Below are 26,997 nucleotides of genomic sequence, written 5' to 3'. Positions count from 1 at the left end.
CTCACGGACCAGGAGAATCCCAGTGGAGGAGCCCCACGGGTCGCCAGGGCGACTCTTGTGGCCGGCGTGGCGGTTTTGCTGGTGCCTTAGCGCAGCAGTTCTAGGTGCAGAGTCCGGAGATTCCCGGGCAGAAAAGCACCATCAATCTCAACACCGCTGTTTTGGCCGGCGCAGTGGATTGCTCAGATTTCGGCGCTGGGAATCAAAAGTTGGACGTCCGCTCAGAGACCTAGTTAGAAAGTCGGTAATTACAAAGACGACAGAGGGATAAATATATAATGAAGAGAAGAAACCAGCCTAAAAAGGCAGAGAATACTCAAAATCAGAATGCCTCTCCCTCTACAGGGGATCGCAATTCCTCATCAGTAACGGAACAAGGCTTAATGGAGAACGAGTGTGTTCCAATAACAGAAGCAGGCTTCAAAATGTGGGTGATAAGAAACTTCTGTGAATTAAAAGAACTTGTCCTAACCCAATGCAAAGAAACTAAGAACCTTGAAAGAAGGTTTGACGAAATGCTAACTAGAATGGACAATTTAGAGAGGAATATAAGTGAATTGATGGAGCTGAAAAGCACAACACGAGAACTTCGCGAAGCATGCACAAGTTTAAACAGTCGAATTGATCAAGCAGAAGAAAGGATATCAGAAGTCGAGGACCAGCTCAGTGAAATGAAACGAGAAGACAAGATTGGAGAAAAAAGGATAAAAGGGAATGAGCAAAGTCTCCAGGAAATATGGGACTATGTGAAAAAACCTAATTTACGTTTGATAGGTGTACCTGAATGTGATGAAGAGAATGAATCCAAGTTGGAAAATACTCTTCAGGATATCATTCCGGAAAACTTTCCCAACCTGGCAAGGCAGGGTAATATTCAACTCCAGGTAATACAGAGAACACCACAAAGATATTCTTCAAGAAGACCAACCCCAAGGTACATAATTGCCAGATTTATTAGGGTTGAAATGAAGGAGAAAATACTAAGGGCAGCCAGAGAGAAAGGTCAGGTTACCCATAAAGGGAAACCTATCAGACTTACAGCAGATCTCTCAGCAGAAACCCTACAAGCCAGAAAAGAGTGGGGACCAATATTTAATATCCTTAAAGAAAAGAACTTTCAACCCAGAATTTCATATCCAGCCAAACTAAGCTTTATGAGCGAAGGAAAAATTAAATCTTTTGCAAACAAACAAGTACTTAGAGACTTCACCACCACCAGACCTGCTTTACAAGAGCTTCTGAAAGAAGCACTGTACATATAAAGGAACAACCAATATGAGCCTTTCCAAAAATATATCAAAAAGCAAAGGGCATTAACACAATAAAAAATATACACCAACTAATGGGCAAAATAGCCAGCTAGCATCAAATGGCAGTATTAAACTTATATATATTTTAATTGGATAAAAAGCCAAAACCCATCGGTATGCTGCATCGAGACCCATCTCACATGCAACAATACACAAAGACTCAAAACAAAGAGAAGGAGGAAGATTTACCATCCAAACAGAGAGTAAAAATAAACAAATAAACAAAAAGCAGGAGATGCAATTCTCGCCTCTGATAAAGTAGACTTTAAAACAACAAAGATCAAAAGAGGCAAAGAAGGACATTACATAATGGTAAAAGGATCAGTTTAACAAGAAGAGCTAATGATTCTATAGATCAACAAGACAGAAAATTAACAAGGACATCCAGGACTTGAACTCAGACCTGGAACAAGTAAACTTAATAAACATACATAGAACTCTCTACTTCAAATACACAAAACATACATTACCACCTCACACCTATTCCAAAAGTGACTACATAATTGGAAGTAAATCACTCCTCAGTAATCGCATAGCATTTCATAGGTTTAAATGAAATATTGGTTGGCTGCTTGTTTGTTATTTTCTTCCCTTATTCCTTCCTGTCTACATCATTAAGTATAATTATTGGTATAAAAGTGGTTTTCAATACCCATTACTAAATTGCATTCTAGCCTGGGCAAGAAAGCAATACCCCCATTCTCTCTCTTTCTCTTCCTTTTTCTTACTCTTCTTCATTCTTTTTTTCTTTCTTTCTAAAAAAAAAAAAAAAAAAAATTAGCCAGGCACAGTGGCACAGGCCTGGCTACTCCAAAAAGAAAAAAAAATATATATATATATACTACTAATTCAAGTAACAAAAGCAAATAACATCTTTTTTAATGTATCTAAAGCATTAATAATTTTTTCCAATATTTATATTCATTTCTCTCACTAGCTTTTTATTTCAGTGTTTTTCTCTTTTACTTTCTGTATGAATCACGTTATACCTGCCATGGAAAGAACATCTGGAAGAGCAGCTGTGTGCACAGCCCAGAGCCAGCTGGCCACCATAATTCATTCATTTAGAGCTGCACTGTCCAACAGAAATATCATGAAAGCCACATATGTAATTATATATTTCTTGGTAGACACATTTAAAAATTTTTGAGGTAAAATTAATTTTAGTAATATCTTTTATTTAACTCAACATATCCAAAATGTTATTTTGACATATAGTCCATATAAAATTTTTAATGAAATATTTTACATTCCTTTTTTTTTCTAAGTCTCTGAAATGCAGTGTGTATTTTACACTTAAAGCACATCTCCATTTGGACTTGTCGCATTTCAAGTGTCATGTGATTCAGAGTCTGCTTCATTGTCAGTATGTCCTGAATTTCTCTTGAGATTAACTACTGCTTTTTTTGGCATATGTATAAAATCCGAGGGAACAACCCATCTGGACTTCAGTTTTTTTGCTAGTCACTTAGATTTAGCATTCTGCTAGATATCAGGAATTTTCCATTTAGTAGCTAATTTCAAATAATAGAAAAGACAGTAAAATTGTATGTAACTTTAGGGCCAAAATGAATACGTCACTTTTGCCTTCACATATTTTTCTTCAAAGTTTTATATTACTTACATTTGTAAAACAATACTGCCTAGCTTTCATATGTGGCTGTGTATAAATTTAAACTTCACTCTACTATAATTCTTTGTGTTCATTTAAAACTTTGTTATTATTTATAAGGAAAACATTTTTAAAGTTAAGAAAGATTCTAGACCTAGTGTGCAAATTATAGTAAATATGTGATTTCTTCGGGAATTTTTTGAAATAAATTAAACAAATTGCCTGTAAATGTAAAGTTTTGCCATGAAGAGTTAAAATAGTGACAATTAGTAGGTACAGTGCTCAATGGAATCATACAGCTTGAGTGTTCTTGGCAGATTTCAAACATCATAGTTACAAATGGATAAATTTCATTTTTCTTGAATAGCTCCTTACTCCATCATCTGTAATTACAAAGTTGTTTCCTGCAGCAAATATTTTTTGATAGAGTACCATGTATTGTATCAACTGTTACCTTCTTTGAGCCCTTCGGGAGTCCTATAAAGTAGTTCTGAAACACATGGTCCCGTCCCACTGTTGTTCTCCTCATATGAACATTTCCTAAGACTTCTGTGTCCAAGAGTGACTGCCCTTGTCACTCTCTGTTTAGTATCAACTAAGGCAAACTGAAAAAAGGTCAAATTAGTCTTGATTTATTCTTTAGTATATTATAAGAATTTACCTAATATATAATGGTTTTGTGTTTTTCCCAAATCTATAATGATAGTTTATTATATTCTTCTTATCAGACTATCTCTTTAGACTATTTATTTCATATGGAAAATATCAGATGCATTTTGAGAGCCAAAACTAATAATTGGAATTTATAATCTGTATCACTTTTGTATAATAAGAACTATATTCAGATAAAGGAAATATGCAGTTGACTCTTATAGACAAATTTGCATTCCTAGAAATTGCTATTATACATATATATATACACACAAATACAAATGTCAGAAATATATAATAAAGGAAATATGTGTGAAATATTTAGGAAATCTGTACATTCCTTGTTATAGATTCGTGTAACTTTCTAAGTCAGAAAAGGCAAAGTATCAAATACAAATGCGGTTGAAATGCATAAACACGACATTGGTTTCAGCACTGACATTAGATTTCTAAGAGTGAGTCCAGTACTCCAGGTGTGTGAGGCATGAATTGGTATAGAGTTCCTTTCTTCCTGGCAGTGGAAGCTAGTGTCGTCTGGAGTCCACAAATACAGGAAAATGCAGAGAACCAGTAAATTACTGTGCGTTTTTTGCTCCTTACAAATAGTTCTGTTGATATCTTGTCTTTTAATGTACTCATTATTAGAGTTCTGTCTTAGATCAGGCTGTTACAGCAGAATACCATAGAGTGGGTAGCTTAAGTGACAAATATTTATTTTCAGTCTGGAGGATGGGAAAGTCAAAATAAAGGTGCCAACCAATTCGGTTCCTGGTGAAGGCTATCTTACGGAGGGCTAACTTCTTGCTGTATCCTAACATGAATGGGGGGAAACGAGACCGAGAGAGACCACACACAAGTGTAAGTTTTCTGGTCTCTTCTCATCTGGGCCCTAATCCCATTCTATAATAGGGGCTCTACCCTCATGATTTCATCTACACCTAATTACCTGCCGAAGTACCCAACTCCTAAGACTATCATATTGGGGGTTAGGGCTTCAGTATATGAATTTCAGGAGACAAAAACATTTAGTCCATAGCAGATTCTTTATAGCAAGTTTAGAGAACCTAAATCAGTTTAAACCAGCTTTGTTACCTGGACTACCAATAGGCTATATACTGTGGTCAATTATAAAAATGTCTTTCTTAAAATAGAAATAGTCTTTCCGGGTTTTATTATTATTATTATTCATGATTGTCCTGCCTCATGTTGTCTACAAGCCCTGGGCATGTTTGTTTATGAACTTTTGCTCCTCATAACCTTCTCATGTGGTGACATAGGTAAGAGCAGGTATAAAAGAATGAGTAAAAAAAAGTGTGAGCATACTTTTTCAACAGTAAAAAACATTACAATGTGAAGTGTCATCCTTCCTGCTTTTTTTTAATGGTCTCTTAGCTTCAGTTTGGATTCCTTTTTCCAGATCAGAATCTCTCTCGCCATATACCACATGGCTGTCTACCATTTCAGACACAGATGTACTGCTAGCTGAGTGGGACAAAAGTGGCGTTGTTACTGTTGATATGGGAGGTCACATCAGGCTTTGGGAAACTGGACTTGAACGTCTGCAGCGATCACTCATGGAATGGAGAAGCATGATTGGACAAGATGACAGAAATATGCAGGTACCACTTGAATTCACCTTATCTCTTAGACGTGCACATTCAAATAGAAATTTAGTTCCAGATGCCACAGTCATGAAAACTTCTGGGCCAGTGACTCAAAAATAGTTGCTTAAAGAACTGAAAGAACTTTCAGATTCAAAATAAAAAGACAAAGACAAATTTCTCCATCTAAATGATGAAAAAGTGAAAATGTACCCTTTTTTCTGTCAGTGCTTAAATGTGCAGGTTACTGACATCACAACATATGAATACAATCATCAGCTTTTATTTTTTAACCGTAAGCACTAACCAGTTTCCAGCAGCACCTTTGCATCTGTTCTTACTTTTATCACCTTCAGTGTCAGCATCTGTACGTGATACCTAGGAAACAGAAACAGCAGATTATTACAAGGCCAGAACCTCTAAACTAGAGAAGATAAGCAAAAATATGTATCCAATAGAACGTTTTTTACCAGCTTCCTTATTTCCAGGTAATTCAAATTTAGTAGTTAGCAATAAGCAATAAGTAGACCCAGCCCTGCAGAAAAATATGGGAACAGGCCACCAAAGTGAAAAGAAACCTGACAACTCTAGAAATGACTGTCATCATCTAATCAATCTAGTTGCTGTCTGGAACTAATTTGAAAAATGAGTAAGGCTATATACCCATATATACTAAAGCATATAATAAAAAGGATTTATTTATTTTAATCTTCAGAACAGAACTTCACCTGTTTACATTTCTTTCTTATCCAACAAAAAGAAAAGTAGGTTCCTACCAGCCAGGTTGTTCTGCAAAGAGCTAATTAGCAAGATAAGAAATTTCTATGAACTATTTCATTAATACCTGATTAATAATTCCTGTTTTATGTGATTAGTTTTGTGATTTTTCTTAAAAAGAAATAAATGTATTTGTGAATGACTAATAATTCTCTTAGATCCTTAAAAGCTTGTAGGAACATTTTGAAAATCTCAAACCAAAATAGAACTCATATGTTTTTGGAGGGGTATAAATATATTAATTTAATTAAGCTAAAACAAATATACAACTCTAAAATAAACATGTCATTAAGTAAGTGCCATGGATTGATTGCAGCAACAGACTGAATGTTGGTCACTACTCATAACAATATTTAGAAAACCAATTAATTATGTCCTGTTTCATTTATTATTCTAAACATTAGTTTCTTCTCTTTTTGAGTTAAGCTCCTGTTCTCAATACAGTCATTGGTGCCTAATAGTAAATACTATCGTGTTTGAATTTCTATATTTTATATGTGGTAGAGATCAAAGGTCATATTTTCCATATGGTCAAGATGCACAATGATTGGTGCAATAAGCAATTAATATGTTTGTTTATGCTCACACTCCTATATACTAAAATGTACTGGTAGTTGAAACTATTTGATAACAAATGGAATTTTTATTTTAAACCATCACAAATTATTGATTTGTTTTTATGTAACTGAATAAGTATGTATTGAACAAATATATATAGTTACCAAATTACAAATGAACAGAATTATAGTATCTAAAATCTCAAGAATAATCAAAATATTCAGGTACATTACACAGTGCAAATATCTGAACTTTTCCTAAACCAAACATTTTTCAGGGAATGTGTAACTTTATGTCTCCAGTTTAAAGTTCAACTATAAGCCAGGCATGGTAGGCACATGCCTGTAAACCCAGCTACTCTGGAGGCTAAGGCACAAGAATTGCTTGAACTTGGGAGGCAGAGGTTGCAGGAGCTGAGATCAAGTCACTGCACCTCAGCTTGAGCAACAAAACAAGACCTTGTCTCTAAAAAAATAAAATAAAATAAAGCTCAGCTATTATAGAGACAAGACTTATTTAGTAATAAAGTTATATAATTCAGATTGATAGTTTTATTTGGAAAATTAGAATAGATGTTATCTAGCATTCTCCTTTGATCTCTAAGGTTCCGTTGATCCATTTTGGTTGTTATTAAAAATGTACACTTATACGTACTGAAACACGAGTATGCATTCTTATGTTTAAACAGACAAGACTAATTGTCTTCATAGTCTGTCATTGTTTTAACTTTTTGTCATATCTCTCCTCTTCCCTTCTTGGTAAATAATGAGACAGCTTATTTAATTGCTCTTATTTAGATCAGCTCATCTTATTACTTACAAGTAGTTTACACAACCAAACCTAAATAAAAGTCATTCCAGGGACAACAGTAATAACAAGAAAATATTTGTCTTTTACAGTTCCCTTTCTGTTTGCTCTTTCAAGCTATTCTTCATTTATGTACTCTTTATTCAGCATAGATCTGCTCCTACAGAGCTTGGAAAATATCTTTCACAGAAGTATTGAAAAAAGAGAATAGGTTCTCCATACCCTGCTTACTTACCACTTGCAGCTGCAAGTAGCTTCCCCATCATTGACAGAGTAACCTGATCTCCACCTAGTGGCCAGATGGACTTACTTTTACATGATGGAAATTAACAGGCCTGCTGGCATGAAAGGCTTATACACTTGTCTTGTATGGTTCCTGTTGAGTAAGACAGACTCCTTTAAGTCAGCAGTGAAGGCTGGGCAAATAACCTGCCATGCCGTCCACCACAGAAGATCCCCATGCTTCCTGATTCCTCTCCGTGGTAGCAAAGGAACTGTCCATATTTAGATAAACAGTACATTAATAGTTACATGCATTGTCACTACTCTGTCTTTGCTACATTTCAGCCTTCTGGAGTTATTAGCTTTGCCATTGTTGATTTGAGTTTTTGTTTTCATTTAATGAATTCATTGGTGTTTTTATTTAATGAATACAGCTTGTAAGAGAGTATTTTTGAACCCTGCATATAAAATGTGTTCATTAATTTCACATGCTTTGATAGGAACATGTGTTTTTCCTATAATAAATAACCATAACAACAAACTCAAAGGATTACTATAAATGTAGTTTTAAGAGCTCATTATTAAGAATCCATATTTATTACTTTTAGATTTCATGTTTTCAGAAACATGAGTTAATTATAAATCAGAATTCTTCTGGCTATATTTAAAGTTTATTATTCATACTTAGTTTCATTTGTATTTCTTCCAAGAAAGCTGTTAAAGCTACACCACAGTTTTCCTCAGAAATGAAATAATCTTCTCTTTGTGATTATTTTTGTGGGAACAAAAGGCTTAAAATGTTATAGCTTTCACATGTTATTTTCTAATCAAAATAAACAAATCACAAAGTAAATCTTCTGTGTATTGTTGGTAGAATTTCTCTGTGGCCTTTGAATAGTACTTCCTTAACTATATTCTTTAACAATGGATGCAGTCTTCTGAAACACAGTGTGAGACTGGAACTTTTTCATCGTTAAAGTTAGACAGTGCCTGGTACACAGTAGGCACACAATCAACGTTTGAAAATAAGAAGGAGTGAGGCATAGGAAGAAATACATGGAAAAGATAACTAATTTATATTAAGTACCATTAGTCTATTCCCCTTTTAAAGAGAATGTTCTAGGACTATGAATAAATGCAGTTTGATGTGCTTAGGTAACTAAGTTTGGCCTTTTCTTTAACCTCTACTCCAGCAGTTTTGATTTTTGAACAGCTCAGTAGGATTTTAAGTTCCATTTTCAGTTTTAGAAACCACTGGGTTATTTAATTGTCTCTCTATTAGTAAATTAGTAAAACAGGCTAGGTTATCTTCAGATCCTCTGTGGGATTATGAAATCCTTTACTCTTTTTAATGAGCATAGTTTACTCTTATACATCATTCTTTGCTTTGATCAATAACTCTGAAAAAATAGTCTGATTCAGTGGATCATTATTATAGAACAATCCGTATTTCGTAGGATCTTTATATGTACATATGTGTTTGGGAATCCCTCTTGGCCCGGAAAGGCAATGCTTTTCTGAACTTTTATAGTTTCCCACCATCCATATCTCCTCGTCATGTGTCAGTAGAAACAGCTTTCAGCAGGATGAACCAGCTGTTTGCCTATATGGTAACACTTGGTCAATGCCTCTAATGATATTTTCATCGTTTATTCCTATTAGAGAAGTCCCAGTCATGGAAATTCATTTTGAATCTTTGAGATTTTCAGGAGTACCTAGTGAAAATGCAAGATCCCCTGAGCAATGTAATACCCATTGCCGTGCTAGTAAACCAGTTCTCATGGAGACTGGGGGGTTGTTACTAATGTTTGCCAATTTCTATGGTGCAAACACTCCAGCCATGATTTCAAGCTACCAAAGGTTCACAATCAACTTGAAAATTTCCTAAATATTTAGCCATTATCTCTCATAAGCTGGTATAGTTTAGTTCTATTGTGCCACTTGCTTAATTAGGTCTTTATCATCTAACTCCCCAAAGAGAATTATGGCAGTTACTTAACAGCAAGGCTTTCAGAAATGAGGCAATGAGATGTTGACAGGGACAGAGAGTGTTGAGAGAAAAGGGAGAGAGGTACAGAGGACACAGGTAAGATAGTATCATGTTAGCTCAGTCACAGATTGGCGACACTCTTCATGAACCAGAAATTTGGTTTGAGTAAAGAATTGGAGAAAAACCTGTCCTGAAGTAGGGTAGCACTCCTGGGTTCATGCATATGGGCCTCCTTTCTTATAGAGATTGTATTTCAGAGAGAAAATGGAAGTTGATTTTTACATTCTTCTAAAAGAAAAGCTTCTATTGGATCACAACATTATCAGTAATTGCCAAATACAATTAAAATTAAATCAACAGTCACCTCACTAAGGCGAGCAAATAAACAAGTTTATGATTTTAGGGAGGCTATGAGGTTTCATTAATCTTTTATGCATATCCAATAAGAATGATATCCCTATAAATTATGAAAATTATAGAATGTTAAACTAGTATTTAAAATAGAAATATTATCTTGCTCCCACTCTTTAGAAAAAGTCTAAACTTAAAAAATTCCTTTTCAAATCATCAGCAAGACTGTTTCAACCTCCTTCTCTCAAGATAGGCTGTAGGGTAGTTATGTTACCATATCACTAATGCATATTGTTTAGCAATATGATCAGCAAGTAAAGAGGTAATTTTAGCAATATTTATTTAAAGTATAAAGAAAACAAATTAATTCTGCAATATACTGGCTATAAATTTGAAGATCAAATGCAATGAATAGGTTGATAGTGACTCTACAACTGTTATGGTTCTGAGCTCATTGGGTATACACTTAAATATAATCATAACATCACAATTGCTATAGAAATAAAACTTTCTTGCTATATATTTATGATTTTATTCATAAGCAGTATAACTTATTGTTTAAGAGCATGAAATTTATAGTTTTCAGGCCGGGCGCAGAAGCTCACACTTGTAATCCCAGCACTCTGGGAGGCTGAGGCGGGCAGATCACGAGGTCAGGAGTTCGAGACCAGCCTGTCCAATATGGTGAAACCCCATTTCTACTAAAAAATACAAAAATTAGCCAGGCATGGTGGCACATACCTATAGTCCCAGCTACTTAGGAGTCTGAGGCAGGAGACTCACTTGAATCCAGGAGGCGGAGTTTGCGGTAAGCCGAGATTGTGCCACTGTACTCCAGCCTGGGCAACAGAGTGAGACTCTGTCTCAAAAACAAAACAAAACAAAATCAAAAAAATGTATAGTTTTCAAACCTAGATTAAAATCCTGATTCAACTTTGTGGGTGATCTCTGGCAAATTACTTATTCGTTCAAAGCCACACTTTCTAATCATAATATAAAAATAAATGAACCTTAACAAAGTTGTAAGAATGAAATACAGTAATCCCTGGTACAGAGTAAGTACTCAGTAATCAATTAAAAAAAAACTAGAAACTTAGAATTTAAGTTAATATTGGACTACAGAATTCTTCAATGCTTTATGGAGACAAAACCAAATTTAAATGAAACAGTATTACTCAAATACCTAATATTAAATTATGATCCAATGAGTTACATAATTCATCATCTATTCTAGTGTTAAAATGTAAGCTTTGTTTATAATCCTGTTTGGAAAAAATTTTGTCAGACCCAAAAAAGGAATTGTAAAAATGGTCTTTGCCTAAACCTGTCAGCTTGAAGAAAAGCAGGAAATCAATGATAGGACAATTGTCAGCAGAGGATTATAGTGTTTAGCCTTATTTAAAAGACAAATTAGAACAAGACCAAAAAACATGCAGCAAACTATACATCATTTACACTGAATCCTGAGAACAGTAGAAAACAGAAAAAAAAAAAAAAAGCCAAATTTGAATCCTGTCTTTCTAAGCTTTTCATAGCATTTTTCTCCTCCTATTTTAAGCTTTTGTTAGCAACAGGACTTGAAGATACTGTGTAGTTCTAAGGGTTGTAGTGTGGGGTGGCACTGAAATTTGGAAGATTAGTTGAAAGTCTGTTCAGGCCATTGAGACAGATTTTCTCCTCTATCCTATGCATCTAGGCAGCTGGCTCTCCTCTACCCTTACAAAAGGCACCAATTAGGGCAGGAGGGAAACCATACGAATAACAAGAAGATAAAGTGAAAGTCTGCTTGTTTTACTTAGACTCAAGGAAGGTAGTCTAAGAGTTTAAGAATTTCAGTGAACTGAAGAACCAGGTATACAGTATAACAAATGGAACACACACACACACACACACACACACACACACACACACACACACACACCACAGTGTGTCCACTTGAAATTTTAGAATCCCATGGATAAAGAAATAAGGCTGATAACTTCTAATTTTGAGAGAAGTAGAGAACAGGTTATATAAAAGTGGTAGAAATTCTAATGGCACTGGGCTTCTCCAAGCAGCATTTGGAAACCAAAAAGAAAATCAAAGAGGGAAAATGATTTCCAGCTAGAATTTATATCCAGCCAAGCTATTAATCAAGTAACTAAAACCATTATTGATGTGCAAATCTTAAAAACATTACATTCTTTCTCAAGAAGCTACTGCATGATGTGCTATCAGTAAAAAAAGGGAATAATCCAAGAAAGAGAAAGACATGGGTGGAAAGAGTGGCTTTTGCCAGGGAAAAGGCAAAGGTAATTCCCAGTTGGGCAAAATCATGTAAACACAAAAGGCTGTTTGATGTCACAATCAAGACATAATGTATTTAGTAAGTTACACGAGCTATTCGGCACTTTTATCATTACTATACAGACAGTCTCCAACTTAAGGATGGTTTAATTTAGCAATTTTTCTACACCATAAAGTAGAAAAATTGCTAAATTGAACCATCGTAAGTTGGGGACTGACTGTACAGTAATGATAAGGTAAACAATATTAATTTGTTTATGATAGCACTTTATTGGGGGAATGAGGGGAGAAAAAATGAGTGATGTGTGTTTGAGGTGGGAAAGGTAAAATAGTCCTGACCTTTCATATAGGAAATCAATAGATAATCTCTGAAACTGAAAAATAAAGAGACATAAGAATATTACTTAGAAATATGGAGGTAAATAATAGAAGATGCAGCAAGCAGAGTTGAAGTAGTTACCTTTAACCTCTTCATTGCTTGTGGGGGAGGCAGGGAGACTGTGTCACAAGGGCGCTGTTTTTCTTATACATCCTTGTAGTACTATTTGGCTTATTAAACCATGTATGCTTATTACTTTGATAAGAATTAAAAATTACTTTAAGATAATAACAAGTAGGAATTTACCAGGTGGAAAAGAGGAAGGAGGGTGGACATCAGATAATTCCACAGAAGTAGAGATTAAATTTAACTCCTCTTTGGATCCTTGAAACTTAGAACTGTACTTTTTTTTTTTTTTAATGGAACTGAATAAGCTGGTAAATTTTCTTTGACTTTAAAATGACTCAAGGATTCCAGTTCTGAATACAATGGAACAAATACCTTGTCTCTCCCACTGAATGCAGCTATAAAACCTGGACAGAATGCATGAGCAACTATTCAAAGTCTCTGAAAAATAAATGATAGCATATGGATTGAGGAAGAAGACTAGAATTTGAACTACCATTTAACCAGCTATGAGATTCTCATTTTTCCTCCAAAATCTTCTGGCTTCGATTCAAGGCAGCTTGGAAATTGAAGTAGTGCTCTCAGAAAACTAGAAATAGAAGGAAATTTTCTCAACCTGATAAAGGGCATCTATAAAATCCCCATAGCTGGCACCATATTTTAATGGTAAGAGACTAAATGCTTTCCCTGTAACATTGGGAATAAGCCAAAGAAAGATAACCGTGCTCACCATTCCTATTCAACATCAATAAGAAAAGAAAAATAAATAAAAAGCATGCAGATTAGAAAGGAAGAAATAAAAATGTCCCCATTTACAGACAACAGAATTGCCTACCTAGAAAATCCCACAGAATCTATATATAAAAAAAAGACAAAACAAAAAAGCAAAAGAAGCTACTCTTAGAACAAATAAATGAGTTTATCAAAGTCAAAAATCAATCATATTTCTGTATACTAACAATAACTAACAAAATTTTAAAATATACATACCATTTACAAACAACTTCTTCTAAAAATGAAATATTTAGGTATAAATCATTAAGATTTGTACAGGATATGTATGCTGAATACTACAAAACATTAATAGAAGAAATAATAGACCTAAATAAATGGAGAGATATGCTGAGTTCATGGATTAGAAAACTCAACATAATAATGATGTCGTTCTCTCCAAATTGGCCTACAGATTTAACACAATTTTAATACAATCTCTGTAGTATTTTTTTATAGCTATAAATAAGCTAACTCAAAAATTTGTATGGACAGGCAAAGGAACTAAATTAGTCAAAACAATTTTTTTACAAGAAGAATAAATTTGGAGAAACCATACAACCTAATTTTAAGATTTACTATAAAACTACAATAATCAAGACAGTGCGATGTTGACAAATTAAATCAGTGAAACAGAATAGAATGTTCAAAATTAGACCCACAGACATATTGCCAATAGTTTTCAACAAAGATGCCAAAACAGTTTAATGCAGAAAGGATAGTCAACAAATGGTGCTTTGACAATTGGACATCCATATGCAAAACAAGCACGTTTAAAACCTTGTTGATTTTTAAATATGCAAATAAAATTAAACAATAGGTGCAAGCCCAGGAGTAATAATAGCATACAATAGTAAATGGCACCTGCTGTGTCATCATTCATTGTTGTAATTATGTGGAGAATGTGAAGCTGATTCTTAAAAATAATTCTAAATGAATACTTTAAAACTTTTAAGGTCAAGAAAGCTAATTTGGTCAGAGCATTAAAAAAAAAAAAGTCTCGCTGGGCGCGGTGGCTCACGCCTGTAATCCCAGCACTTTGGGAGGCCGAGGCGGGTGGATCACGAGGTCAAGAGATCGAGACCATCCTGGTCAACATGGTGAAACCCCGTCTCTACTAAAAATACAAAAAATTAGCTGGGCACGGTGGCGCATGCCTGTAATCCCAGCTACTCAGGAGGCTGAGGCAGGAGAATTGCCTGAACCCAGGAGGCGGAGGTTGCAGTGAGATGAGATCGCGCCATTGCACTCCAGCCTGGGTAATAAGAGCGAAACTCCATCTCAAAAAGAAAAAAAAAAAAAGTCTCAATCTATGGTATCATTTTGGGAGTAAGAAAATTTTCCAGGTATGTTATTTGCAGATGGAGAAACTAAGGCCCAGAGAAGTTACATAACTTGCCCAAGAGCGCACAACTGCTAAGTGGCAGAGTGAGTGGTTTTACAATTTGTGCTCTTTATCCACCATGCCCTACAGCCCAGGCAGCACTACCAACTTTCACTACCTAGTCAGATATCCAGAGTGTCCAGAATACCTCCCGCTACCAAAATCTGAAAATGCCAGTGGAGTTAAAAGCTTGCCATTTGTCTTTGTACAACTCCATCAAATTATGTTGGTTCCCATAGAAGTCAGTGTTTCTGAGCAGCCAAATAATTTTCAGCTCTGTGGCAAGCAGAAGAAGGATCCTTTTTCATGACCTTTAATTAATAACAGAAAACCAAATTCTCACTGATTCTCATGCCATTTCTTTAATCCCTGACACTCTTTCCTTTCATGAATAAATAAAATAAGTTAAAGTGTTGCAAAATTTATTTGTTGTTCTAGTGAGCGAGGCACCAGGATCTGAACTTGGTTTCCAGAAGAGGGAGCCTGCTGTCAGGAAAGCGGTAACAACAAGCACAATTGCAGCAGGGTGATTCAGTGAGGAAGAGTGAGTTGATTAGGTATCCCATCACCACCCCTAAACAACATTAAGGCCGTGTAGTGATGATCTTATCAATCTTTCCTTCCCCAGGACTAATGGGACTCTTGGGAGTCCTCAATCTCTCTTTGAGAAATGAGGCATTGAAAGACAGGACCCACATAGGGATACTGCTTCTTCTCCAGGATGTAGTGAAATCACTGTGGAGCATTTAGAGGAAAGCTGATGCCTCTGGGATTTAAGAAGGATGATCATCTGGCCAGGCACGGTGGCTCACGCCTATAATGCCAGCACTTTGGGAGGCAGAGGCGGGTGGATCACTTGAGGTCAGCAGTTCAAGACCAGCCGGCAACGTGGAGAAACCCCATCTCTACTAAAAATACAAAAACTACCCAGGCACGGTGGCATGCATCTGTAATTCCAGCTACTAGGGAGGCTGAGGCACAAGATTCACTTGAACCTAAGAGACAGAGGTTGCAGTGAGCTGAGATCATGCCACTGCACTCCAGCCTGGGTGACAGAGTGAGATTCTGTCTCAAAAAAAAAAAAGAACAAGAAGGGTGAGCATCAGTTCCATTCACCAGTGAAAATGTAGCAGTGTGATTATGGGAAGGCTAGAGCCCAAACTTTTTCCTATATCATTTTTTAAAGTATTTATGATAAAGCAAAAGAACATGAAAAAAAGCAGACATCAAGGTAGCATGGAGAAAATTCCTTTTTGAAAAATAGCATATGTTAAATCTGTGGTCACTTCATAGGCTTGCTTAACCATAACTAGTCATCAGTTTTCAGAACTACCTTGGTTCAGTAGGTTGTCCCTTATTTCTATAGGACAATTAACAGTTTCTGATGTCTTCTCTTATGAAAGTGTTTCCAGAAGTCACCAATTTGAACATGTTTTTGAATTCTAATAAAAAGCTTTGTTGTTGTTGTCTACTTAAGTATTTCTATATTTATGCTGAGATCAGAATTCTGTAACAGCTGAATAGAGATATCAGTAAAATACTCTATTTTAATAGACCTAAGAGCACAGGCCCTAGGAGTAGGTAAACAAGAAAGACTAACACCCTGGGAGTAACTCCATTTGTGGACACTGTTTTAACTAATACTATTCTAATAGCAGTTTTAAAAGAAGGAAGAATAATTCCTAAAATAGTAGTAATAATTATAATAATAATAGCTAATACTTACATGTGCTGATCATATACCAATGCTGTTCTCAGTGTACAGAACAAATGACAGGCTTTAACTCATTTAATTATTATAAAAACACTATAAGATAGCTACTGTTATACCACAATTTACAGATGAGGAAACTGAGGCACAGAGCTGTTAAGAACCAATGCACAGGGAGGTTAACTAACTTTCTTTGTACTGAAGCAATCTGCTCTTAAATGTATCATTACTTGCCCATAGCCACATTCTTACACACTTCTGACTGGAGAGGTAGAAAAAGAACCACAGTTCTGAGTTCCATTGATACAAGGTCATGATGGGTGATGTTGTTACTCATTAACTTTCTCAGAAATTGTTTCAAACCTTGCTTCTGTCCAGTGATCTCTACCCTCAGTTTAAGGAATATGGATTTTAAAAATAATATAAAAGTTTTCCCTCTTGTTCATACATTGACATAATTAAATTTTAATTGAACTTCCTTACAAATACTTAGGGAGACACAGGCCTAACAAGGGATAAAATGATTTTCTGGAACTAGTTTCATGTGAAAATCTGCAGGATTTGCTGGTAGGAAGATAGAAGTATAAGAATAGGCCTTTTCCCATGTTATATTCCTGCTCACTTTCCAGGCATAGCCCATGTATTTCCTCCACAATCTATAGCCCAAGAGAGCCATCAGTGCTCTCTGCTTCCATTCAAAAACTGCTAAAAGCATTGGCTCCCAGAGAGAAAAGTGCACCATTTTGAGAGTGGATGTGTGACACCCTTGAGGCTTAGGGCAGAGCAGAAGCGTGGCTGGGACACAAAAGCAGTGAATTAGACTGGCTGATCTGTCCCAGAGGAAGTTAGCATCTCATTCACTTAAAAGTTGCTTTTCTTTTCCAAACTACTCTGTTTCGTGATTTCACTTTCACTAGTCAAGCATCAATCTTATTTCAGCCATGTTTGTGTACCCTTAAAATAACTGTGACTTTTATATGTGACATTTTTAAATAAATTGATTTCTTAGTAATTATCTGCATATGAATAAAGTGAAAACTTTTAAGCACAATCTCAGTGAGAAGCCGGCACTAATGAATAGCCTTCTAGCAACCCCAAACAACATTCAACATCTATAGGTCCAAACATTATTACACATTTGCCATCTTAAGTACTTTTTTTGGTATATAAGTTTTCCTGTGATGTCATATCTACAATCTAATGGCTATATCATTGGAATTCCAATTTCTTAAAAATTCTTTTGATCTTCTCCTAACAGTGTTCATTTTTATTTTATATTCCTTTTTGGGGACAGGGTCTTACTCTGCCACTCAGGCTGGAGTTCAGTGGCACGATCATAGCTCACTGAAGCCTAAACTCTCCTGGGCTCAAGTGATCCTCTCCCCTCAGCCTTCTGAGTAGCTGGGACTATATGGACATGCCACCACACCTGGCCAATTTTTTTTTTTTTTTTTTTTTGGTAGAGACGAGGTCTCACTATATTGTCCAAGCTGGTCTCGAACTTCTGACCTCAAGTGATCTTTCTGCCTTGGCCTCCAAAAGCTCCAGGATTACAGGTGTGAGCCACCACCCCTGGCCAACAATAGTGTTTATTCTAGGCCTGGTTACAGGAAGGTCAATGAACATAATTTCCTAGGGAGATGGCGGTGATCCAAGCTGTAGAATTTTGTTATGGCATGGGCAGATTGTCATCTGTTAAATTACAGACGTTATGGACAAACAATAAATAGTAGAGTGCCTTGAGAATCATTTAGCCAGGTAGTTCTAGTAGAGCACTTTCTCTGTACCCACCAATGTAGGCCTGATGAGGGGGATACTGAAAGATGAAACATGGTTGTTACCCTCAGGGAGCTTACACTGTATAACTGGGAGATGAGACTGATAGTCATGAAACAACAGCAAGGAGTACAAAACAATATATAGCCCAATATTTCGTTGGGAAACTTGAGCCTGTGCTGTAGTCACTCAAAGGAGAGGGGTCTATGCAGATGAAATTCATAAGGCAAGGAGGTGGAGCTTGGTTTGGGCTTTTAAAATTGATTTTTTTAATAGTTCAAAAGGAGAGGGAAGGGCATTCTAGGTATTCCAGAAAACATGGCTGCAGGCATAAATGTAAGAATGAGTATGTTGTATTTCCTTCATAAGAGGAAGAATTATACCTACCTCCCCTAAGTCTACAATAGACTTAGCCCACCACAAATTCAAGGATGACCTGGGTACAGACCCCAGAGAAACGGTGAACAAATGTCACAGCCAATTTAATGCAAGCAGAAAGCCCAAAGGGCAAATCCAGTTCAACACCAACTATGCTAAGGATCTGGTGGAGTAGACCCCAGAGCAGAGGTGAGAATAAGAGCTGAGTCTGGAGCCACAGGAAACACACAGCCTGGCAGATTTGAGAAGACGGAGTGTGGTTTAGTTTCGGCACACTAATGTCTTGATGACACTGGACGTTTTTAAAGCTGTTGAAAGGAAGCTCACTTTCCAGGCAACCCTTGGTCTGTCTTAAGCATGCCCGTCCTTTAGCATATCATAGGACAAGCCTGACTAAAGCAGTCTTTTGGGCAGTAGTACAGTAAGGAGTCACATGAATAGGAGAGATGACTGTGTGGAGGCCCAGGGAGGTTTTTAGATTCCCTGGGACTGGGAGCGGCTGAAGCTCACTGAACAGGAAAAGTATAATACTGAAAGTTGTGTTTAGAAGGGTGGGCATGGTAGTGATGTGGTCTGGGAAGGAAGCCCAAGTGAAGCTGGGCAACTGTGAGGCTGAGGTCATGACCAGGTGTGAGCTGATGGAGACTGGCTGAGTATGGGACATGGAGGCAGACATTACAGATGTTTCTTGTTTGCATGTCTGGCAAAAAGGCAGATCACTGGAGGAACCAGGAAAGTTGGAGAGAAGATAGGGTTCAGGCATTGTGAATATGCTGAGTTTGAGGTAATCGTGACTGTGTTCAGTTGGAAATTGAAACAAGGGACTAGAGCTTCAAGCCAGTGAGAGAGATATTTATATAATGATCCTGAGCCTGGAGGTTTTAGATTAAACCGTAAAAATGGCAAGATGCCAAGGAAAATGGAGCAATCAAGAAAATGCTCAGGACAAATAAACTATGTTTTTAGAAACGTATAGTCAAATGTTTCTTTTTTTTTTTTTTTTTTTCAGACTGGGGTCTCGCTATTTTGCCTAGGTTGGCCTCAAACTCCTGAGCTCAAGCAATCCTCTCACCTCAGCCTTCCAAGTAGATGGAACTACAGGTGCAAGTGATTGTGCCCGGCTAAATGTTTCAGAAAAGTTGTTTTCTGAAGTCTTTTTTCATTAAAAAAAAAAATCCGTGTTCAAGCTATTAGGAAACACTGTATAACTTAGTAGCCTCCTAAAGATGAAATTATAATTAGTTATTATCTGACTTTGAGAAGTCTCTCTGTAAAGAAACCTCTTTAACTTTGTTTAACCCAATAGACCCCAAATCGATGTAGACCTTTAAAACACACTTTAGCAAGTTGCCAGTGTCTGTATTACTGGTTTTCTTTACTCCAGTAGATCTCTTAGGACAAGACCTTTATGCTCATTTCTGATCCTGACTCATGACCTAGCCAGGCTGCATGTCATATATGACTTCAGAGAATAAATCTAGAATGCTGGGGTTAAGTTGCCACTTAAAAGAATAACTTTTCCCTGTACCTTTGAAGAGAGGACTTATTATTTCATGTGATTCCAGATTTATTGTGGAATCAAAAGGTATGTAAAATGATGTTTATTAGGAACATAGAAAATGACAAAAATTCAGCTCATACTAACACAAACTACAAAAGGGAATTTATTGGCTCAGGAAACCTAGAAGTCTCAGGGCCTGACAACACAGGTCACAGGACCCAGCCTCTCTCCTCTTGGCTCTGCTTTTCTCTGGTGTGGCTTCATTCTCACACAGTCATTCTCCATCAGGTGGCAAAGATGATCCTGGTAGCTGTGGGTAATATATATGGTTCTCCTAGCTGGCTATCTCAGCAAAAGGGGCTTGTCTCTCCCCATAATTTCAGCAGAAGGCCTCAGGAGTGCTTAAATAGGCTGGTGAGGTCATATGACCTGAACCCATCACTGTGGCCAAAGGGATGGGATATTCTAATTGGTCAGACCTGGGCCATGTCTCCACTCCTAGATTTTGAAATGAGAAGATACTGAATCGGTGCCACCTGAAATATGAAGTTAGGAAATAAGGATGGGACGGAAGCATCCCAGAAAAAATGCTGGATAAACAAAAAACATGACCATGCAATTTATTTTTTTATTTTTATTTTTTAGTAGTTTTGACAGCAAGAGCCAACTCCTTCCAAGTGATATAGCTCATGACCTTTCCTCTAAGTTAGGACTTCTTGGAATCCAGGACTTCAGATTTATTGAATTGTAGATTTATTGTTTTGCACTCAACACAGCATTCATGAAGCACAAACCTTACCAAATATGTGGTAATTAGGCCAACAGTTATATAGTATCCTTTAATTTTATTTTTCATTTAATTCCTTGGATAAATAGCTCAGAAGTATACATTTGATTTTCTAATTATACAAAGAACAGAAATAAATACTTGAGTCCAGTCTAATTCATGTGAGACTTTCCAGTTGCTGGGTTTTTGAATGGAATTTGTCAGGTCTTCATTGACAGTGTTCTGGTAGCATCACAGTGGGAATTCCCCTGTCCCCCAAGAAAAAGAGTTCACTAATATTGGATAATTTTTATTATTATTTTTTTCTTTTGGATGTTTGTGTTAAGAGGGGAACACAAAGCTGTTGAAGGGCCTATATTTCACATTGCTGGTGAGGGCTCAATAATCCTTTCCATAAAGAACATCTGTTGAGCCCTCATAGGAAAATCTGAAACTTAAATAGGTTTTGCACAAGCCAAAGAGTCATCATTCCCTCAACCGCTCTGCCTTCATACTTGCATGTCAGTCATTGCCCAGAAAGAGAAAAATCAGACCCAATATCAGAAACAAGTTCATGTGTTCCAGTCTGCTTCAGGTTACTCTCCACAATCTGTAAGGACTATTTCACAGCAATAAATAGTCAACTTTATTGTAATTATGACTCCCTTAGATATTAAAATAATAATAACAATATTTATTTTGTAGCCCATAATTATTTCGAAGTTTAAAAATCAGATGTATATCTCTTTTGTGCCTCTGGTTTGATGGTAGGGAAGGCCTCTGACTGCTCTCAAGATAAAACGGGAACGTACTTTAAGATTCTGAATATAGCTCTCCTTCTCACCCAAGCCCAGCTCAAGAAATATTTACATAGATAGACGATACCAATGTATTTTCAGTATTTATTTATATAGGTATGGCTTTTCTAAAATTGCAGTAGCATTTCCTTTACAGGATAGGTCTTGATTCTTCAACCTCTGAAGAAGATATCACTATATCTTCTAATCTTGGGTGAGTTTGAAAGGAGCATATATTCCCAAGGGCATTTGCTGATAAAAATAATAGGGAAAAAAAAAAACTCATTTCATCTAAAGCCTTAAATCCAAACTCTATTTATAATTTCTGTCCCCAGATATAGATAATATAACTATTTTTTCATAAAATATAATTACATTTTAAAAACCTTTTACTTTCTCTCTGTCTCTCTCTGTATATGCAGATATATATTAAATATCTGCATTATTTTTCACGAACCACTTCAAAGTAAGTTGTAGATATGATGCCCCATTACCTCTAAATACTGGCTGGGCACAGTGGCTCAGTCTGTAATCTCAGCATGTTGGGAGGCCAAGGTGGTTGCATCACCTGAGGTCAGGAGTTCAAGACCAGCCTGGCCAACATGGGAAAACCCTGTCTCCACTAAAAATACAAAAAATAGCTAAGCATGGTAGTGCACACCTGTAATCCCAGCTACTCAGGAGGCTGAGGCAGGAGAATTGCTTGAAGCCAGGGGGCGGAGGTTGCAGTGAGCTGAGATCATGCCACACTCCAGCTTGGGCCACAGAGCAAGACTCTGTCTCAAAAAAACAAAACAAAACAAACAAAAAAAACCCTTCAGTATTTCCTCACAAGAGTTCTCCTAACATAACCACAACACAGACCTCAAAAATCAGGAAGTTAACATTGATAACAGCATTAATGTCTGATCTACAGACCTTATTCAAATTTCAGATGTCTCAATAACATCCTTTATAGAAAAAGGAAGCAATTGAGGATCATGTGTTGCATTTAATTGACATGTCTCTTTGATGTCTTTCAATCTGAACAGTTCCTTATCTTTCCTTGACTTTCATGACGTTGACATTTTTGAAGACTATAGGCCAGTGATTTTGTAGAACATCCCGCAATTTGGGTTCATCTGTTGCTTTCTATTTTTAGATCCAGCTTACGCATCATTGGCAGGAACATCACAATAGTGCTATGTTCTCAATGTGTCCTCTTAGATCAGGAGTCCCCAGTGCCCCTGGTCACGGGCCTGGGGCCGCACAGCAGGAAGGGAGCAGCCCGCAAGTGAGCATTACCACCTGAGCACTGCCTCCTGTCAGATCAGCAGCTTACCAGCAGCATTAGATTCTCATAGAAGCACAAACCCTCTTGAGTGAACTGCGCATATGAGGGATCTAGGTTTTGCACTCCTTATGAGAATCTAATGCCTAATGATCTGATGTGGAACAGTTTCATTCTGAAAATCATTAAAAAATTGTTCCATGAAACCAGTTCCTGGTGCCAAAAAGGTTGGGTATTGCTCTACTAGGTGACACATGATGTCAGTTTGTCCCATTGCTGGTGATGTTAATTTTGAACCTTTGGTTAAGGTGATATCTCCACTGTGACATTATTATTATTTTTTCTTTATAATTAATACATGTGTTTTGTGGGCATGTATTTGAAGACAATGTAAATCTTGTTTTATCAAACTTTCATCCATTAGTTTTATCATCCATTCATGATACTTGCTTGAATCAGTTATTATCACTGTAGTTGCAAAGTGGTGACTTTTCTGATTCCAGTATTCCTTCTACATTTATTAGTGGGGATTCTAAGGTAACAGAATGCGTTCTCTTCTCCCTTTGTGTGTGTGTGTGTTTTTATGAGTCAATTTTTATTTTTGTTGCAATTGCTTTTGGGGACCTAGTCATAAATTCTTTGCCAAAGCTGATGTCCAGAATGGTATTTCCTAGTTTCTTCAAGGTTTTTATAGTTTTGGGTCTTAGATTTAACTCTTTAATCCATCTTGAGTTTATTTCTGTATCTAGTGAAAGGAAGAGGTCCAGTTTCAATCTTCTTCTGCAAATGGCTAGCTATTTATCCCAGCACCACTTATTGAATAGAGAGTCCTTTCCCCATTGCTTGTTTTTGTTGACTTTGTCAAGGATCAGATGGCTATAGGTGTGCAACTTTATTTCTGGGTTCTCTGTTCCATTGGTCTTTGTGTCTTAGGCATACCATTAATAGACATATTCTGTTCCATTGGTCTATGTGTCCTAGGCATACTAGTAAGTACCATGCTATTTTGGTTACTGTAGCCTTGGAGTATAGTTTGAAGTTGGGTAATGTGATGCGTCCAGCTTTGTTCTTTTTACTTAGGATTGCTTTGGCTATTCAGGCTCTTTTTTGGTTCCATATGAATGGTAAAATAGTTTTTCCTACTTCTGTGAAGAATGTCAATGGTAATTTAATAGGAATAGCATTGAATCTATAAATTGCTTTGTGGCCATTTTAACAGTACTGATTCTTCCTATCCATGAGCATGAAATGATTTTTTTATTTGTGTCTGTTTTCTTTCAACAGTATTTTGTAATTCTGTAATTTGTAGAGATCTTTTATCTCCCTGGTTAGCTGTATTCTCAGATATTTTATTCTCTTTGTGGCTGTTGTGAATGGGATTGCTTTGGCCTTCAGCTTGAATGTTATTGGTCTATAGAAATGCTACTAATTTTTGTGCATTAATTTATAACAGGCAGTTTTATTGTGAACGAGCCCTAAGGAAAACATCCATTATAATCTATCAATCTCTTTAAAGATTTGGTCAGAGATAGACAGGTAATCTTTCCTCTGTGTGATCTCCAGGACCTTAAATAATGTAATTAGAGTGAATTTTCATTATGTTATTTGAGATCTATCTATTTTGTTACATTTAACCATTAACTTTAAATAGCTCCAGATTTTTCTTGTTTGTTTGACTGGACTTATTATTTCCACTGACCACAGGAGGGTGTTGGTGAGCTTAGAACAGGAGTATTTCAAATAAATACTAGAACTTCAACAACTAATGACACATCCTTATCATTTCACTATCTTTGGAAGTTATAATTTAAAAGCATAGCCACTAGGCTAGCCAGAAATCTTGAGTCAATGCCCTTTCTATTAGATGATCTTTTGGCTATCAAGTAAAAGGCTTTTATGAAAGAATCCAGAAAGTTTACTGAGGTATTAATAGCACAGAGAAATTTCCTCTGACTAAAAATTAAGAAATCCAAATCTTCTTCCTGGTTCCACCACTAGTGTGTGACTTTAAGTAGTCACTTCACCTCTCTGGGCCTTAATTTGTTTTTTTACAAAATAAGATAGATTGTAAGTTGATCCTTCAGGTCCTTCCACAAAAGGCAACAATGAATACAGGGTCTAAAAGTAAAACATACACATCAAAGAACTTCTCCATCCTAGTGATTCTTTTTTTTAATTAACTGCTGAGCATGTGCTAGCTGCTTCTAATACATTCTCTCACATGATCATTACAACCACCATTTCAGGTGTATATATAATTGCTCCCATTCTGAGGTTAGGGGTAAATAATTTGCCCAGGCTCATTCTGCTAGCAAAGAACAAAGCTGAGATTTCAGCCTAGGTTTCTCTTACTCAGAAGTCCATGTTTGTATTCCTCTTCCCCACATGGCTTCCCTGGGACCAAAAGATTAGTTTTAATGGAAGTTGTACCCTTAGAGAAGAAAACAGATGTCTCTGCCTAGTAGAATTTAGACTGAATGCTTATAGGTTTCAGATAAGCAATGTGGTTCAGGACACAGGCCAGGAGGATCTCAGGTGAACAGGAAGTGGTGCCCCATGTAGGAAGGCAGTCACTACCTAGCTGTTGCCATGTGAGAATATGGCCCCAGTTTGGCCTTATCCTCCCATTTTCAAAAGAAGACCAAAATCTAGATTTTTAAGTGAAATCTCATTAATTTGAAATTTTAGCAGCAAATTCAGAATTTTTCACATTGGGAGTAATGACAGTACACACATTGGTGGGATGGCAGGATCCAGAGATATCTCATTTCTCTCACCAGGGTGGGAGCAGGGTTGAGAAATGAAGTACCATTCTCTTCCAGGCTTTTCCTGTGTTGCTAAATGTACTTACATGCTCTATAAGACTACCTTAGGTTCCTGAAGCAATTAAAACAGGGACTGGCAAATTGCACCATCTTTTTTTGTAAGGCCCACAAGCTACGATTAAAAAAAAAAAAAAAACTTTAATAGTTGGAAAAAATCAGTTGATAAAAAGAATTATATTTTATGACATATGAAAATGTTATGAAATTCAAATATCAGTGTCTATAAATAAAGTGTTATTGGAACACAGCCACACTCATTCATTTATGAGTCTGTGGCTGCTTTTGTACTACGAGGTCACAGTTGAGTAGTTGCAACAAAGACCATGTGACCTCTAAAGCCTAAAATATTTACTACCTGGCTTCTTATAGAAAAAGTCTGCCAACTCCTGGTTTGGAATACAAATGCCAGAAAGATGGGCCGTCTACCTCCGCTTTCTACTCTATTATATACCCACTCTAAGATAATTTTTTAAAATGGAATCTCCTGAAATCAGAGGGAAGGAAAGGGGGAAAATAAAGGAGATACTGCCCAAAGCAATTTACAGATGCAATGCTATTCCTATCAAACTACCAATGTCATTTTTCACAGAATTAGGAAAAGCTATTTTACAATTCATATGGAACCAAAAGAGAGCCTGAATAGCCAAAGCCATCCTAAATCCTTTCCCCATTGCTTGTTTTTGTTGATTTTGTCGAAGATAAGATGGCTGTAAGCGTGTGGTATTATTTCTGGCTTCTCTTACCTATTTCATTAGTCTGTGTATCTGTTTTCATATCAGTACCATGTTGTTTTGGTTACTATTTATATTTATTACACATTTTATGAGTGACAAAGCAAAATCCTCTGGTTGTAGGAATGAGAAGAATGAAGCTAAAACGATGTCCACACAGCCCTTAAATATGCATTCCCAGACCCCATGCCTTCACTCACATTGGCCCTGCATAGAATGCCCACACCCGTTTCTGTGTCTCTTCCTTTAAGGCTGCATGCTAACGTCTCCCTAAGCCCTCCTTGGCTGCAGCCTTTCTGCCCTCAGCAGATCACATCCTTCTCTCCTTGGCATCCCTATGCCTTGATCATGATGTGATCTCTGACTTTGACATGTGTCAGAAGGGCAAGATCCTCCAGAGCAGAATGTATGTCCCACTTAGGCTGGCACCCCCAGTACCTGCTTAAGAGACTGATACCTGGTCAGAGTTCAATAAAT

General features: G+C 36.6%; 1 protein-coding gene across 1 annotated transcript in view; it reads left to right on the top strand.

The window, feature by feature from the left end:
- Nucleotides 1–26,997, top strand: part of VWA8 (von Willebrand factor A domain containing 8) — a 421,567-nt gene that overhangs the window by 283,084 nt on the left and 111,486 nt on the right. Inside the window, exon 37 of the mRNA XM_012476777.2 lies at nt 4,991–5,192. Within this exon, the coding sequence (XP_012332200.2) occupies nt 4,991–5,192 (202 nt within the window). The remainder of the gene's footprint in view (nt 1–4,990; nt 5,193–26,997) is intronic.

Source organism: Aotus nancymaae, unplaced genomic scaffold (genome assembly GCF_030222135.1).
Source record: "Aotus nancymaae isolate 86718 unplaced genomic scaffold, 86718_ANA_hifiasm-v0.15.2.pri h1tg000043l, whole genome shotgun sequence".
In the NCBI taxonomy this organism is placed as follows: Eukaryota; Metazoa; Chordata; class Mammalia; order Primates; family Aotidae; genus Aotus; species Aotus nancymaae.
This window is presented reverse-complemented; position numbering and strand designations above follow the sequence as displayed.